This window comes from Pseudorasbora parva, chromosome 13, assembly GCF_024679245.1.
Source record: "Pseudorasbora parva isolate DD20220531a chromosome 13, ASM2467924v1, whole genome shotgun sequence".
Classification (NCBI taxonomy): domain Eukaryota; kingdom Metazoa; phylum Chordata; class Actinopteri; order Cypriniformes; family Gobionidae; genus Pseudorasbora; species Pseudorasbora parva.
In genome coordinates this window covers 38,227,299-38,243,299 of record NC_090184.1, presented here as the reverse complement: position 1 = coordinate 38,243,299, position 16,001 = coordinate 38,227,299, and the positions used below count along the sequence as shown (strand labels likewise).

At 36.5% G+C, this 16,001-nt stretch overlaps 1 protein-coding gene across 2 annotated transcripts in view; it reads left to right on the top strand.

Annotated features, from left to right (window-relative positions):
• Window positions 1-457: 457 nt before the first annotated feature.
• The window catches only part of tbc1d22b (TBC1 domain family, member 22B), a 75,998-nt gene continuing 60,454 nt past the window's right edge, over window positions 458-16,001 (top strand). Inside the window, exons 1-4 of one of the 2 annotated variants that reach the window (XM_067414317.1) lie at window positions 458-741; window positions 9,167-9,223; window positions 9,516-9,871; window positions 13,993-14,160. In XM_067414317.1, the coding sequence (XP_067270418.1) occupies window positions 686-741; window positions 9,167-9,223; window positions 9,516-9,871; window positions 13,993-14,160 (637 nt within the window). In that variant the 5' untranslated portion in view covers window positions 458-685. The remainder of the gene's footprint in view (window positions 742-9,166; window positions 9,224-9,515; window positions 9,872-13,992; window positions 14,161-16,001) is intronic. The other variant, XM_067414318.1, reaches the window with a different exon arrangement.

The following is a 16,001-nucleotide window of genomic DNA, read 5'->3' as shown; positions in this document are numbered from 1 at the left end:
CACATTTATTTTATATGAAATCATTTATAAATACATAGGCCTAGTATCTGAATTGTGAAGTTATAGCCTACATAACGGCCGTATTTGTTGCACTGCTTTTAATGACCATTTAAAAAATAGTATCTTATGAGAATAATTATTTAGAATAATAGGAATTACAAACAAACATCAAAGGAGTGGCGATACAAAGTTCTGAAACTTTAGTAGCAGGAGTTTGTGGAACTTTTGTAATGCAGACAGAAGATAATTCCTTCTTTTTTCTGTATTGCACTAATGTCCTCTCTATGTTCGATGGTGCATTGTTTTGTACATTATAATGCGTATACATTTTTAAAAACACATTTGCAAGCAAATACTATTACAGAGAATAAAGATACTAAAAAATACGCGTCTTCGTCTAATAAAACTCAAACCCCATTGGTCAGCTCCTCTGCACCTGTTCTTCGTTTCAGCCAGTCACAGCGCGACCTCACGCACCTCCAAGATGGCGACCTCCATCCAGAACCGCGGTAGGCACATTCTGTGTTGACAAAATACTCGCAATAACTAATCAAAACAAAGTCAGTCACACGCGGCAATACAAATATCCATATTGTTTTCGCCCTTGGATATCTACACATGTCGGTTGACGGCGTGGTGTTCGGTTTCATGGCTCTTTTTGAGTGAAATTGGGCGTCCTCTCGCCATGGCCACCGACAACAGGATTCATTTCTGGAGGAGAAACCAAAAGGTTCCCGGGAGGTGAATTTAATAATTTATTTATTTATTTATAAAGTAGCTTTTAAGCGTGTTAATATATTGGCAGAAGTTATTAATGGATCGGCCCTGACCAGCTGCTTTGTCTACTGGATACTGTGGATGTGTGTCAACCTAGTGAGCTGTCTATTTTGACAGCATGCTTAGCATCCTATAGTTACAATATGTTGCGTTTTTGGTCATCAACGATGCTGTAAAGATCTAAAATAGTTGTTTAGATTATTTGAACATCATGTAATCACTTATCGTAGTGAAGTTAATGTTGGTCAACATCAACACTTGCAAAAGTGTTAACCATGATAAACATAGTTAACATGTTAAATAGTTTCCACCAGAATACCTTATTGTTGCTACTATGAAACTATGGTATCTTAGTGGTTTTAGCTGCCATTGTCATCAAAAACCAAAAAGCTTCTTAAACTATATAAAGTTCAATTAAATTATGATGTTTATAATAATACTAATAAAGAATGACTAACTAACTATTCAGTGTTATCTATGTATGTAATATGCATTGGTAATTTATGTCAGAGTAACGCAACGTCCTGCCAGTGCAGAGTTTTGGTTGCTTTTTAAAACACTATTTAATGAAATGCTCTTAGAGCAGGCGTAGGTTGGACCTTTTTGTCTTTGCTGGGCCTTTTGTTTAGTCTGGACAGAGTTTGCTGAGTGTGCTTCATTGCAGGTTGTTTGGATTTTCTTTCATGGTCACAGATAGAATCAGTTCATCTGACTCTGTGTGAATGTGAGCTTGTGATGACTGGACAGTTTACTGTAGATCCGATTTTATATTGGCCCGTTGCATAATCTTGCTAAAGAGGAACTCCTGTAGATGAGTCGCTGCTACTGTGGTGCACAGCTGTCGCTGAAATATTTGTATGTTTGGTAATATTGGCATTTAGAAATAATTTCCAGGGGTATTTCGTTTTTGTCTTGATGGGTGTACATATATATGTCTAGTCATGCTAAAACAAAGTGTGTGTTTGTCCAATAGTTTAATTTCAGTTTTGAAAAAAATTGTATAAACATTTATATTCAAATACTTTCTTTTTAAGGCAGCATAAGTATCAATTGAAATTTACAGATCGTTTGGTATTATCTCAATATTATTTTTAGCCAGTTTTGATTAGGTTGTTTACTTGACATTGACTTTAGTCCTTGATCTTGTTCTTGTTCGGAGTCTCTCTTACAGAATTGAAGGGGGACAAAATTTACTCCATAATAAAAGTGAATCTTTTTTTTTATTAAAGGCACCATAAAAAAGAAGTTGAGTGTTTTCTCCTTTGTTGTGACGCATATCCGAGTGAAACAGTTTTTCGAAAAAGAAAAAATTTATAGTGAATGAGACATTAGTAATTGATTGGATTGTTGTGGTTTGCTATTGGTGGATTTCATGTGAGTGGCAGGTTGTCCCGCCCTCACACCGAAAAACACGTCATCAGAGAATAGATGTCACTGTGGATGATATTTTGATTCAAGATTATGAGGGCACTTAAATTAAAAAAGAAAATGTGCATGGATAAATAATTTTTTAGGAAATACTGTAATATTCCATTAAAAAAAGAGTGGTCCATTTTAATTTAATGGTGGCTGAAATAAATAAATATATATATAGGTTAAAAATATAAAAATGTATTTTTGGGTAAAAAAAATGTTTTCCCACTGGCATGTTCAAAATAGCTTTCAAGTGATGCATCCAAATAATGTAAATTTGTAGTATTTTTGTTTTATAAAGGAGAAAATTCTTGCTTGATTTGTTTTTGAAAAAATTATGAAAAAGATGCTAGGGTGCATTTATTTGATCAATAATACAGTCAAGTTGTACATATTGTTACATATTATTCATTTGAAATATTTGTTTTCTATTTTATACTTTAAAACCGTACTTAACATACAACAGCCATTACTCCAGAGTCAGATGATCCTTCAGAAATCCTTCTAATATGTTGATTTGATGCTCAAGAAACATTTCGTATTATCAATGTTGAAAACAATTTTTGTCAAAACTGTTGCAGTTTTTTAGGATTCTTTGATTAATAGAAGGTTCAAACGAACTGTTTATTTAAAATAGAAATATTTTGATACATTGTAATTCTCTTTACTGTCATTTATGATCAATTTAATGTGCCCTTGTTGAATTTTTAAATTTTGCATAACTTAAAATTTTCATGACCTCATAATTTCAGACAGTTTCAATTGCTGTATTATGAGCAGAGGAGCACAATGAAGATGATGTTAAAACAGATGGAGTTCCCCTCTGTGGTGGGAAAGATGAACAGGCAGTGGTGAACCGGCTGTTATTGTTTGGGTGTGGTTGTGATTCCAGACTGTTTGAGTTGATTGTTCAGGTGAATCCGCAGCAGTGGGTGTGGTCCCGCTGTAACATGAGTGGACGAGAGGTGTGGCCATTTTCCCACCATATATCTCATTCAACAGAAGGGGCAGAGCATGCAAAACAGATATTAGATGACTCCAGACAACCTTGGTGTCTTCTCAGTCAAGTAATATGAGCCACAGTTGTATAGAGACTAGGGGTGTTATCTGTTATGGTACAAACATTTCATAAGTCTGTACTTATACCTGTACAATTTTGCCGTTCACTGTACCAATTTCAGTACCAGAGCAAAACCTGTTGGATAAAAGTGCACTAATAAACAATACTGCATGCATCTTGGGGAAGAACGTTGTAGCCGGAACTTCTCTTTATGTATATGATGTATATTCATATATATAATATAATATATATTCACTCATATACATTTTGTCAATAACAAAATATTTTATATCCAAAGAATCTTTAAGTATTTCAAAAATGTTTCCTATTTTGTCTCGTCCATTGGTTATCACTGTCAGTCAACATAGTTTCCAAATCAGTCATGCATTTAAATATGGTTGTCAACCGAAACTTTGCAGTGTACTTACCAGCAGGAAAAACTAGAGTTTGTTAGAGATTGTGAGTGAACAAGGTAAGAGACGAACATCCATTTATAATCATTAAGGCTTTCAATCTTTATAGAGCAAGCTCACTGAATTCTGCACTCTCGTGAAAACTCCTGTTATAATTAAAAAGCTTTCTTAATTGTACATTGAATCTCTTATTTACATAATTGAACTTTGTTGATTATAATTTAAAGGATTCACAAGTGTGAGGCTCGCATTGGAACAAAACATGAAACCTTGTGGATTTACAGCTGTGTTAAATGGATTCTTACTTACTATGCTTGTAACGGTTCAGGATACATACCTCAGTTGCATGGTTTGGTACAGGTTCAGTACAGCAGTTTTACAAAATTGCTCTATTTATTTTTATTAAACAGTGGTCTACTGAAACATTTGACCTATCGGTATGCCCCGCCTCCCTTAGTTATGTTACGCCCCCCTAACTCAGACAAACAAACTTATTTGCTATGTCTTACAATGACAGCTGTCAGTGTGAACCCTTACGAAACAAAAATATATTGCAATATATTTGAAAATATCATGCAATATATTCACATATATGGGATTTAATATTTATATTTTCCAATATATTGCAATATATTGAAAGCGATCATTTGTATATTTTGCAATATATTGCATAAATATATAATATATTTTATAATACCATAAATATATTATTCCATATATTAAAATATATTTCAAGAAAATATATTGGTAAATATATTTTCCTTTCGTAAGGGAAAATGTTATCCCAAGATGTTTTTGGACACAAAATGTAGCGTATACCCCATCTGAATGATGACCAAACTTTACTGATGGTTTGTTAAGTTTATAACATCCAAAAAAATCACCGTAAGAGCTGAACAAACAAAGCGTGCGCATTAACGTCTCATTCACAAACTCTCTCTCTCCGTTGCATTATCATTAACATACGGTACACAGCAAATGACACAAAAACACTCATACAACTAACAATAAACAAACATATACCGACCATGTGCCTTTTTGTGGGTCCAGTTTATAACTGGTAAATCTGTATATGATAAAAAACTAAGATAAACTGCCCGCGAGCTCTCCCTTTCACTACCCGTAAACTACCCGTAAACTTTAATACCCAACAAAATAGGAGTCCCTCAACTATAAGACATATAAGAAGACAGATCATGTAAACCTTAAACATATTTAAACAAAAACAAACTAAACGATAAAGAAGAATATGAGGAGAAGCCTCATTACGATCGCAGATCATAACTAACATCCAGGATCAACACTGTTATTAGGAACACCTGTTCAATTTCTCATTAATGCAATGATCTAATCAGCCAATCACATGGCAGTTGCTTCAATGCATTTAGGGGTGTGGTCCTGGTCAAGACAATCCCCTGAACTCCAAACTGAATGGGTCAGAATGGGAAAGAAAGGTGTTTTAAGCAATTTTGAGCATGGGCATGACATGGTTGTTGGTGCCAGACGGGCCAGTCTGAGTATTTCTGAATCTGCTCAGTTATACTGGGATTTTCACACACAATCATTTCTAGGGTTTACAAAGAATGATTTGAAAAGGAAAAACATCCAGTATACAGTAGTCCTGTAGGTGAAAATGCCTTGTTGATGCTAGAGGTCAGAGGAGAATGGGCCGACTGATTCAAGCTGATAGAAGAGCAACTTTGACTGAAATAACCACTTGTTACAACTGAGGCGGATGGGCTACAACAGCAGAAGACCCCAACGGGTACCACTTATCTCCACTACAAATAGGAAAAATAGGCTACAATTTGCATGAGCTCACCAAAATTGGACAGTTGAAGAATGGAAAAATGTTGCCTGGTCTGATGAGTCTCGATTTCTGTTGAGAAATTCAGATGCTAGAGTCAGAATTTAGTGTGAACAGAATGAGAACATGGATCCATCATGCCTTGTTACCACTGTGTAGGCTTCTGGTGGTGGTGTAATGGTGTGGGGGATGTTTTCTTGGCACACTTTAGGCCCCTTAGTGCCAAATGGGTGACAGTGACACATGACAATGAGTTCACTGTACTAAAAGGGCCCCTACAGTCACCAGAATCTCCATCAACCGCAAGATACTATCCTATCAATATGGGCCAACATTTCTAAATAATGCTTTCAGCACCTTGTTGAATCAATGCCACGTAGATATATATATATATATACAGAGGCATTTTGCCCCCTTATCTTAAATATTGGGAGCATTTAGATATATTTTAATAGACTAAATCATGTAGTATGTGTGCGCACTCTCTAGTGCGTTTTTGTAAAGAGAGGGGGATACTCTATAATGTCTGATCATACATTGTTGAAACTACAATTACGATATTATCATAGATCACATATATATATATATATATATATTGCACATCCCTACCGACAGGTGCCGATACGTTTGACAATCCTAATTAATGCACATAAAAAAGGTATTTAGACAGTGTGTCTGTTGATAACTGAATCATGGACGTGTTTAATTTTCGCTTTAATGAAATTCACTTTAATACCTTCACATTGAGGTAGGAATTAATAATAACACTAACAGTTCTCCGACTCTGTTAGCTTTTGTATGTAGATTATAGTGTGGAAAAGTCATCTGTGTGTTCATAGCAGAAGGAACACCATGAGTCTAAGATAACGCTGCCCTCTGGCAAGCCGCTCGTTTATTTAAACACACTCCTTGCTCACAGCCTAATATTGCATGCAAATGCAAGTGACTTGCTTACATTTCTGGAAGTAATTTACCTTTTATTTTGTACTCATAAAAACTGATGAGCCATATTTCAGCTGCATTGTTTGTTTGTTTTTTTGCCAATTATGCGGTCCCATTTGCACATACTGCATTTAGTATTGTGTTGATTTCAACAGAAAAGGGCCTTGTAACAACCACATTGTTAATTTTCCTTTCAACAATATGACCACACCTATGGCCCTGTGTTGGCTGTAAAAAATCTGCTTAGCACTGCAGTGTTTGGAAATATCTTACCTTTGTGTAGGATATTGCTCAGTAACTCACTATATCCTCTAATAAAACTGAGATTTGTATTTATATGTTGTTGTAATGTGCAGGGCCCAGCAGTGTGCTTGACTTTTAATATGAGATGTGTTTTTTGCTGTCACCAAGGACTAGCAGGTCTATCCTACCGCTCAGAAATTGTTTTAAACTACCTCTCCAGATTTTAGTTTTCTCTGTGTGTTCCTGACTAGGCCTGGGGGATGTATTAAATATTCATATTTGGAATATACAGTTAAGCAGCATTGTGAATGCCTGAAAAGTCTCTTTTTCAGGCACATATTCCGCCATATTGCGCGTTGCAGTTTTCTCTCATTTATAGTAAATTGTCTTTGTATATTCATAGCCTTGAGTCTATGAATACCTGTGATATTGTTTTCAAAAATGTCCAGAATACAACATAGCACAGCCTGTGCACACCACTGTATCTCAAAATACAGTGTACTTAAAGGGTTAGTTCACCAAAAAATTACAATTCTGTCATTAATTACTTACCCTAATGTTGTTCGACCTCCGTTCATCGTCGGAACACCAATTAAGATATTTTTGTTGAAATCCGATGGCTCAGAAAGGCCTCCATTGACACCAATGTAATTTCCTCTCCCAAGACCCATAAAAAGTATGTAAAGATGTAGTTACAAAGCCCATGTCACTACAGTGGCTCTACAATAATTTTATAAAGCAACTAAAATAATTTTTGTGCGCAAAAAAAACTAAATAATGACTTGTATAGTGATGGGCTGATTTAAAAACAAAGTTTAAAACCGTTATGAATCAGAGTATTGATTCATGATTCGTGAAATCACGTGACATTGGTGATCTGAATCGTGAATCGATACGCTGATTCATAACCTTTCGAATCTTTGTTTTGATATCGGCCCATCACTATATAAATCATTTCATTTTTTATTGCGCACAAAAAATATTCTCGTCGCTTCATAAAATAATTGTAGAGCCACTGTAGTGAGATGGGCTTTGTAATGTCTTTAGTGCCTTTATGGGTCTTGAGAGAGGAAATGACATTGGTGCCAATGAAGGCCGGTCTAAGCCATCGGATCTCAACAAAAATATCTTCATTTGTGTTTCGAAGATGAACGGAGATCTTACGGGTGTCGAACGACATTATGGTAAGTAATTAATGACAGAATTTTAATTTTTGGGTGAACTAACCCTTTAACTTGCCATTCATTTTTGTAAATCTTGGGATTTGGAGATGCAATGCTTAATAAGATTGGATTATTTTACCGAAATTTACCCTAGCCGTAATTACCATTCAAAAGTTTTTCAAAGACCACTGTTGAGGCTATCCTATTAGCCTCGTCATGGATGGCATGGTGTTCTCAACGCATAACAGAAAGAACCTAGGTCCATGCATTAGCTGTCTTTGGGTGGTGTTCCCATTTATTATAAAGTTAGAAAAGTATTTTATATAAAATGATACTTCACCTATTGCTAATTAATAAAGTGTTGTTGAGCTGTTGGTGTAGTGGGTGCTCAAGGCTACGGTAAGAACCGTGTTCCCCCGCCATCCACAACTGATCAACTAACTGATAAATGTAAATATATCTTATTCCCAGTGAAGTGCCACACCTACCTAGTGCAATACTTCCCCAAGAGGCTAAAATAAGTAATAGCTAAATTAACCTAATCTAAAAGGTGAATGTAAATGACTCCGGCAATCACAAATGCTGCATTTATTTGATTAATATTATTGGTAATATTGAGAAATATTATTGCAAGTCAAAATAATTGTTTTCTATGTAATGTATTTTAAAATGTAATTTATTCCTGTGAAGCAAAGCTGATTTTGCAGCATCATTACTCCAGTCTTCAGTCACGTGATCCTTCAGAAATCATTATAATGTGCTGATCTGGTGCTTATTATCAATGTTGAAAACTGTTGTGCTGCTTAATATTTTTGTGGAAACTTTAACTTTTGAATAGTAGTCTATGTATGTAACGAGGTCATGTGAAACCAATGTAGCATGCTACTATTGGAAATCATTGCACAATGCATTCTTTTTCACATACATTAAAAATTATAATAGGCATTCAGTTTATCTTGCGTGGTATTCAGTAAGCTAATAATACTGTCATTAACCTAGTTTTACTATCCTTTCTAATCTTGTTTTAATAGCATCTCTGATTTAAACTTTTATTATTGTTAATTATTATATAGTTTTGTTTTGTGTCATTTTGGAGCTTGACATTCTCAGTCATCATTCTCGTCCATTGCAAAGAATAGCCAGGATATTCCTCAGAACTTTGCCTTTTTTTCATTCCATGGAAGAAGAAAAAAATCATATGGGTTTGAAACAGCATGATATTGTAAATGCACAAAATATTGAGATGTATATCATTTATTGTCATACTCATGAGCCTGAAAGTATTCAGGATCACACAGCCCTTTTTCTGACTCTTTATATAGCACATGTCAGCTTTTCTTTCTGTTAGTTTACAGCCAGTATATGGAGCACAGCACCCTCCTCTGGACCCACGGAGACACCGCCCGTAAGTGCTGCTAGAAAGTCTGCGTGCAAATCAGCCATATCTTTTCAGTTATTTGTCCTTTTACTCTCATTTGTAATGTGTGTGTTTTTGTGTGTTTTTTTGCATTCAGTCGTGGGCCGAATCCATTTTAACATGTTTAATGGGTGCACGATTTGCATAGACGTTTTGCAGCTTTGAAATTTCGGTTTTGATTTATTTTATTTTTCATGCATTTACTTATCTTATTCTAACCAATCTATATAGTATAAAGTGTGTGAATGTAGCTGTTTAAAATTTTTTTTTCTATATATAGATTAAAAGACACTCCGAAGGCCAGCAATGTGAACACAAAGTCCAAAAAACCTGCATCTTTCCATGAATTTGCCCGGAGCACCAATGATGCATGGGACATTGATGATGAAGAGGATGACGGTATATTCAGTCTTAAACAGTCCTCATCTTCCCCTGTCCAATCACGTTCTATGCCTCAGACTCCCCACCTCAAACTCTTCAAAGCCCCAGAGGACACCGAGCCACTGCCCCACCTTCCAGACAGGCTGGAACCAATCAGCACAAACCCAGAACATCCCCGACTAGATGTTGAAAGTGGTCCAACCAATGGCAGGGTGGTAAAATCCTGTAGTGACGCCCAGCTGAATATTAATGCAGGTATGCTGGTAGCTTTTTTTTTCCTTTTTTTTTTTTTTCTTAAGCTGTAAAACACAAGTAAAATCATAACGGTTTCAAAGGTTTACATTTTTTCCCCTGCCTGTTTTCTGAAAAGTATCATCTTTCCCTAATTGCTTTTTGTAATATTGATGGTATGGCTGTATGCATGACTTTTTGACTGTCAAGTCATAGACTGCTGTAGATAGTTTCAACTAAACAATTCAAGGGGTAAACTCAACAAGTGTTGGAAAAACAAGTAATATTTACTGTTAAAAGGTAAGTTCACCCAAAAATGAAATTTATGTCATTAATGACTCACCCTAATGTCGTTCCTCACCCGTAAGACATCAGTTCATCTTCAGAACACAGTTTAAAGCTCCACTGTGTGATATTTTCCCCCATCTAGCGGTGTAACGCTATATGACCATACAGTGAATATGTTTCTGTTCCTCTCAATTCTGATTTCGTTTTAACTCCTACAGTGGCCGATTTAGTTCAAGATTAACATGGCAATCCCCAGAGGTGGGACAAAGTCATTGTTATGCAAGTCACAAGTAAGTCTCAAGTCTTTGCCCTCGAGTCCCGAGTCAAGTCGAGTCAAAGATGAGGCAAGTCTCGAGTCGAGTCAGAAGTCAAAGCCAACAAGTCTCAAGTCGAGTCCAAGTCCTACCATTTTAGTTTCGAGTCACTTCAAGTCATCTTACCACAGAAATAAAAATTATACAAATCATGTATGTCTGTAAGATTTGTATTTATTTAAACCTCTTTTTATACAATGACAACAAGCAAATACAGTAAAAAAACAGAAAATGTAAATTTTCACAGAAAATGCTTGTATTTCAACAGCATATTGCACTAGAACAATGCACAGCAGCTTCAGTCCTGTATTGTGTTGACCTCATATTGCAAAACAGTTCAACTTTCAAATAGACATGGGTCCTTTTAGCCTAAACTTAGGGCCATTATTGGAATATTGTTTAGCTTATTTTTGGTTTTATTTGGTTTACTTTAATAATTTTAATTTATTCAATTATTTTGTTTTGCTATACTTTTTATGCCAGCTTGCCATGGCCCCCCTAGCGTCCCCTTGTGGCACCCAGGGGTCCCTGTCCCCATTTTGAAAACCACTGCTATAAAGCATATGACTTCAGTTTCTGGAGGGAAAGGGCTTTCTTATGAATTTTGAAGCAGTGAAAATATTCTTAATATTGCATACACTGAAACTGAAATATTATCGTATACCGTAGTGTATAATAGACAATGAATATTAACACAACAACACTGATATGAGTAAAGAGTACTTTCAAATACAACGTGAGGCTATAAGGGATTTTCTGACATCTGTTTCATTTTCTTCTCAGGTATGAAAAATACAGAGGGGTGGGGGGCCCAAAACAAGCCCAATATTATTATATTATTTATTATCATCAGTATAATATATTATCAATAATTTATCAATAAATGAGCCTGCAACATATTAAACTGAAATCTCGTGGAGTTTAAAAAGCAAATAGAGATGGGATTTTACAAAATTCTTCAAGTTGCAATAAAGGCTGTAAACAGAAGAGGTTTGGAGATTGAAAAAGAGAAAAAGGGACGTGAGGGAATATTGTAACTCCAGTCGGAGTTATTGCACACATATAAGGAGCAGTGGTGAACATGCACACTATAGACCATAAAAAGGATAAGCCCTGCATCTCAATGTGCAATCTGCTCTAAATAGTATTGAAAATTACTAATGTCACATAGCTACTATTTAGGATTATTATGCACTTTTTTTACAGTCTATGATTGGGAGTTAGTGCCCAGGAAAACACTGAGAGCGCTGCAATATAGAGACATGTTTATAATAATATACATTCGAACCATACCTACTGTTATTATTAGTAGCCTATACTTTTTTTAATTATTTATTTTTATTTTTATAATAGCCAAATAATAATAGTCATAATAAATAGCCTACATTATAAAAAATATTTTTAAGATTAAATTAGGTGGCTCACCTCCCTGTTTCCTCTCCATCTCTGTATATCTCTGCTGGTTGCATTGTTTGTAAAAAAAAAAAAAAAATGTATTCGTCTATTTACGTCTACGAACTATCATTACATTTATAACATCACATCACATGCCTGCACGTTGAACGCGATTTTTCTTCAATGAAGGGAAGGAGGCGAGATGTATGAGGACGAATGACTACAGCACTTGTATCGTTGCACTATGGCTATTAGCTGTGAGAAGACACTGTCAGGCAATGTATTTGGACAAAACAGCGACCATAAATGTAAAGAAACGAAGTTGCTTGTCATATTTTCCTAACAAGCAACCACATTTTTTCAAATAAGCCCAAAAAACCGCGACCCGCAATTCGAGATTTTTTACCGCGACTTGCCAAAAAGAGAAGCCCAAAGTCACGTGTTATACGCGGACTTGGTAGCTATGGATACTGTCTAATCAAACCAACTTGGGACTACGGTGATTGGATGTCGTGACTCGTGCTGGTAGCGCGCGTGCTCTCTGCATGCATACAGGTGCAGCTTTTTTTCTCTGAGAGCAGCGCGGCCGTGTGAAAGAAAAATGGCCAAAAAGTAGCAAGTCTTCTCGAGTCATAAGGCTCAAGTCCAAGTGAAGTCACGAGTCATTGATGTTAAAGTCCAAGTCGAGTTGCAAGTCTTTGTACATTTTGTCGAGTCGAGTCCAAAGTCATCAAATTCATGACTCGAGTCTGACTCGAGTCCAAGTCACATGACTCGAGTCCACACCTCTGGCAATCCCCCTCTTCACATTCGACACAGTGCCATCAAGTGTTAAAACGTGAAAGGCAAAGCTTGAACTTACGGGTATGTCCCTCTTTGGTTTATATACTTTCAAGATGGAGGGGCAACATGGAGAACGGCATTCGAACACCTCACCCGTATGTATTTTCAATGGCATATTATAAACGTATGAGAATACTTTATTACTTGAAATAAATAACTAAATAAATATACATTAATGAGCACATATATTTTTGAAAAAATAAGTGTTTTTAGCTAAGAATAAACTAAAAAAGTTACTCCGTGTAGATATTTTATGTTTAGTCCAAGAGCATATCCGAGTGTATTCACACTATACTGTCCATGTCCAGAAAGGGAATAAAAACAAGGATGCAAACAGCACGCTTTTCAGCGCCTCCCGCTTTTTTCATGTCAGTTTGGGTGACTTGTGTGAATCATGCAGTTCCAAAGAGTTTTTAGGAGGTGGGGAGTGATTCGGATGATTCGTGTCAAACTGCTGAAATCACGTGACATTGGCTATCCCTGTCATGAATCAATCTGCTGATTTATTACCGTTTGAATCTTCATTTGAGGTTTGAAAACAAACGCGTAAGAAAAAACAAGGCTGAATAAAGTCGTAGTTTTTGTTATTTTTGGACCAAAATGTATTTTCGATGCTCCAACAGATTCTAACTAACTAACTGATGTCACATATGGATTACTTTGATGATGTTTTTATTAGCTTTCTAGACATGGACAGCGTAGTGTGCACTGCATACACGTTTATTGTAGGAACAGAAAAGCTCTAGGACTAAATATAAAATATCCGAAGATGAACGGATGTCTTACGGGTGTGGAACGACATTAGGGGGAGTCATTAATTACATAAATTTCATTTTTGGGTGAACTTACCCTTTAACAGTAAATAAGCTCGCCTCTAGTGTGTAATTATTATAACTAACTAATGAACTGTGAAGACTGGATAACTTTTCTGAGGTCAATGCAATGTTAAGGGACAATGTTCACAAGCTGTTTTATTGACGTTTTTACACGATTGCAACGTTGATTGAGCGATTACATGAGACATGACACATTTCGGTAAGTTATACTGTATCTCAACTTTTTGATGTTCATGTATGTTTTTTTGTGCTGTAACTGGTATTAAAGTGAAAGAAAGACTTGTATTTTGCCCTGCCATTTGCACTGAGCTGCTACAGTGGTCTGTTATGTCACATTCAAAATGTCAAAACATATACCTTAAATTCAAGATTTCAGGATAAACACATCTTTTATTGGCCGATACATCGGTGCAGCTCTAATATGTTCTTTTTACAATGCTAAATATTCATATCTTTCTGTCCTGTTTAGCTCGCAACACCTTGCAGAAACAGCAGTCACTTCCTGTGCGTCCCATCATTCCATTAGTTGCCCGCATTTCAGATCAAAATGCCTCAGGAGCTCCGCCCATGACGGTGAGAGAGAAGACTCGATTGGATAAATTCAAACAGCTACTTGCCAGCCCCAACACGGACCTGGGTAAGCTTTAAAACAAACAATTAGTGAATTTTGCTAGCATTTAAAGTAAAAAAATAAAGTTTCCAGTGGGGAGAAAAACTGGCCACTTCTGGGTTACCTGTGTAAGAGACTAAAGTCCATCCATCAGGACCATCTCAAAAACAGAAAGCCACAAAACCATCACATGTGTTCGCACCTCGTTCTCTCGCCTGTTTTTCAGCCTCTAGCTGATTCTCTTTGCCAGGTGAGACCGTGTGGGATGGCAGAATGGATGAAACCCGTCCATGATGTTATCCCACTCTTCCTGAGTTCATGCTGAGAGGCCCTTCTGTTCTCCCCACGTTCTCCAACCAATCGTCTCTTCGAGTGCACCTGTGAGCTGGCGGAACAAAAACAAGTTCTGCGTGTGCCTTCACTCATTTGTGTCACTGATGCTATAATGATGCTATCAAAGAGACTCACTCTTCTTTGCTTTATAGTTTCAGCCTCCGCAGGCTCTGAGCTTTTTGAGCGACAGGCTGAAATCACGGGGGAATGAGAACCATCAGTCATTGGAGGAGAAAATAATGCTTATGCACTTCTTTCACAGCGCCTTATGAAAAATGTGCTTGTGATATAGTTGGAGGGGGTTCCCTGCACAGTATTCTAGGTTCATAATAATGGCTTCTGAGATCTTTCATCATTCTGCTATCATACGAGAGTTGGCAGGTGTCCAATACCATTAGTATTATAGGAGCGCTTGAATATCAGTTTCATGTTTGTTCTAACTCAAAAACGACCCAGGAGCGATCTCACCAGATGTTGCTCAGCAAGTATTTAAGTTTTCATAGACATTGTGCAAAGCAGTTTTACATTTCGTTGATCACGATGACCCAGAGGGCTTGGCGGGAGTTCACAAAAACAATCCTCAAAAAGTAGTGTAGGCTTCAGCACCTGGACAGATCGATGATATTTTGTCTAATGACATCCACTTGCAATGTAATGTTGTCTTTTATAACAATGACAAAATAAGTAATTGAGAATAGTGCTGTTGAAAAGCTCTACTCAGAGCATGGCTAAAATGCTCTGTGATTCATCTAGTTGTCATGACAACAATTATCTTTCCTCTTTATTGTAAGATTTGAAAGTACAATACCATAGATTTTTCTTTCTTTCAATAGTGGTGCTTGCAAAGGCAAGGACTGTAGTCAGTCACACTTAAGCATATAACTGTAGATTGTCCTAAATTGATTATTGATACTTTGTGTGACATGTTAAAGGGGATCTATTTTGTCGCTTTTTACAAGATGTAAAATACACTAATATTGGCATGTTTGGTAAACATAAGCAAAGGCGGCTGTGAAAATAAATCTGCATGGTTTATCCTTTTGATCTTTCATTCAAAAAATCACAAAATTCTCATCTTTATTTGAAGTAAAAAAAGTTACTCATTGTGATTAATTATATTATTCATCACAATAAGTAAAACCAAAGAATATAGTTCTGATGTCCAGCTAAAGAGTGTTGAGCTTCACATAGAAAGTGGCTGTAATATTTCCATCACCAGGGCAGTAATTAAGAAGCTCCAATCAACTAAAAATGTGACTAATCAGGCAGATTAGGACAGGAAGAGGACGTGTTTCTATATCATCCTAATGGCCAAAGACTCTCCAAAGCCCCTTTCACACTGCACGTCGGACCCGCAATATTCCCGGAACATTGCCGGGTCGCCTTCTGTGTGAAAGCAACCACGTCCCGGGATTGATTACCGAATTTGACCCGGGTCGGGGACCTAGTAATATTGCGGTATTCAACCCGGGACGAGCGCTGTGTGAACAAAAGCCAAAACTAATGCCGCAACGTGTACGTAGTTATCGTGCGAC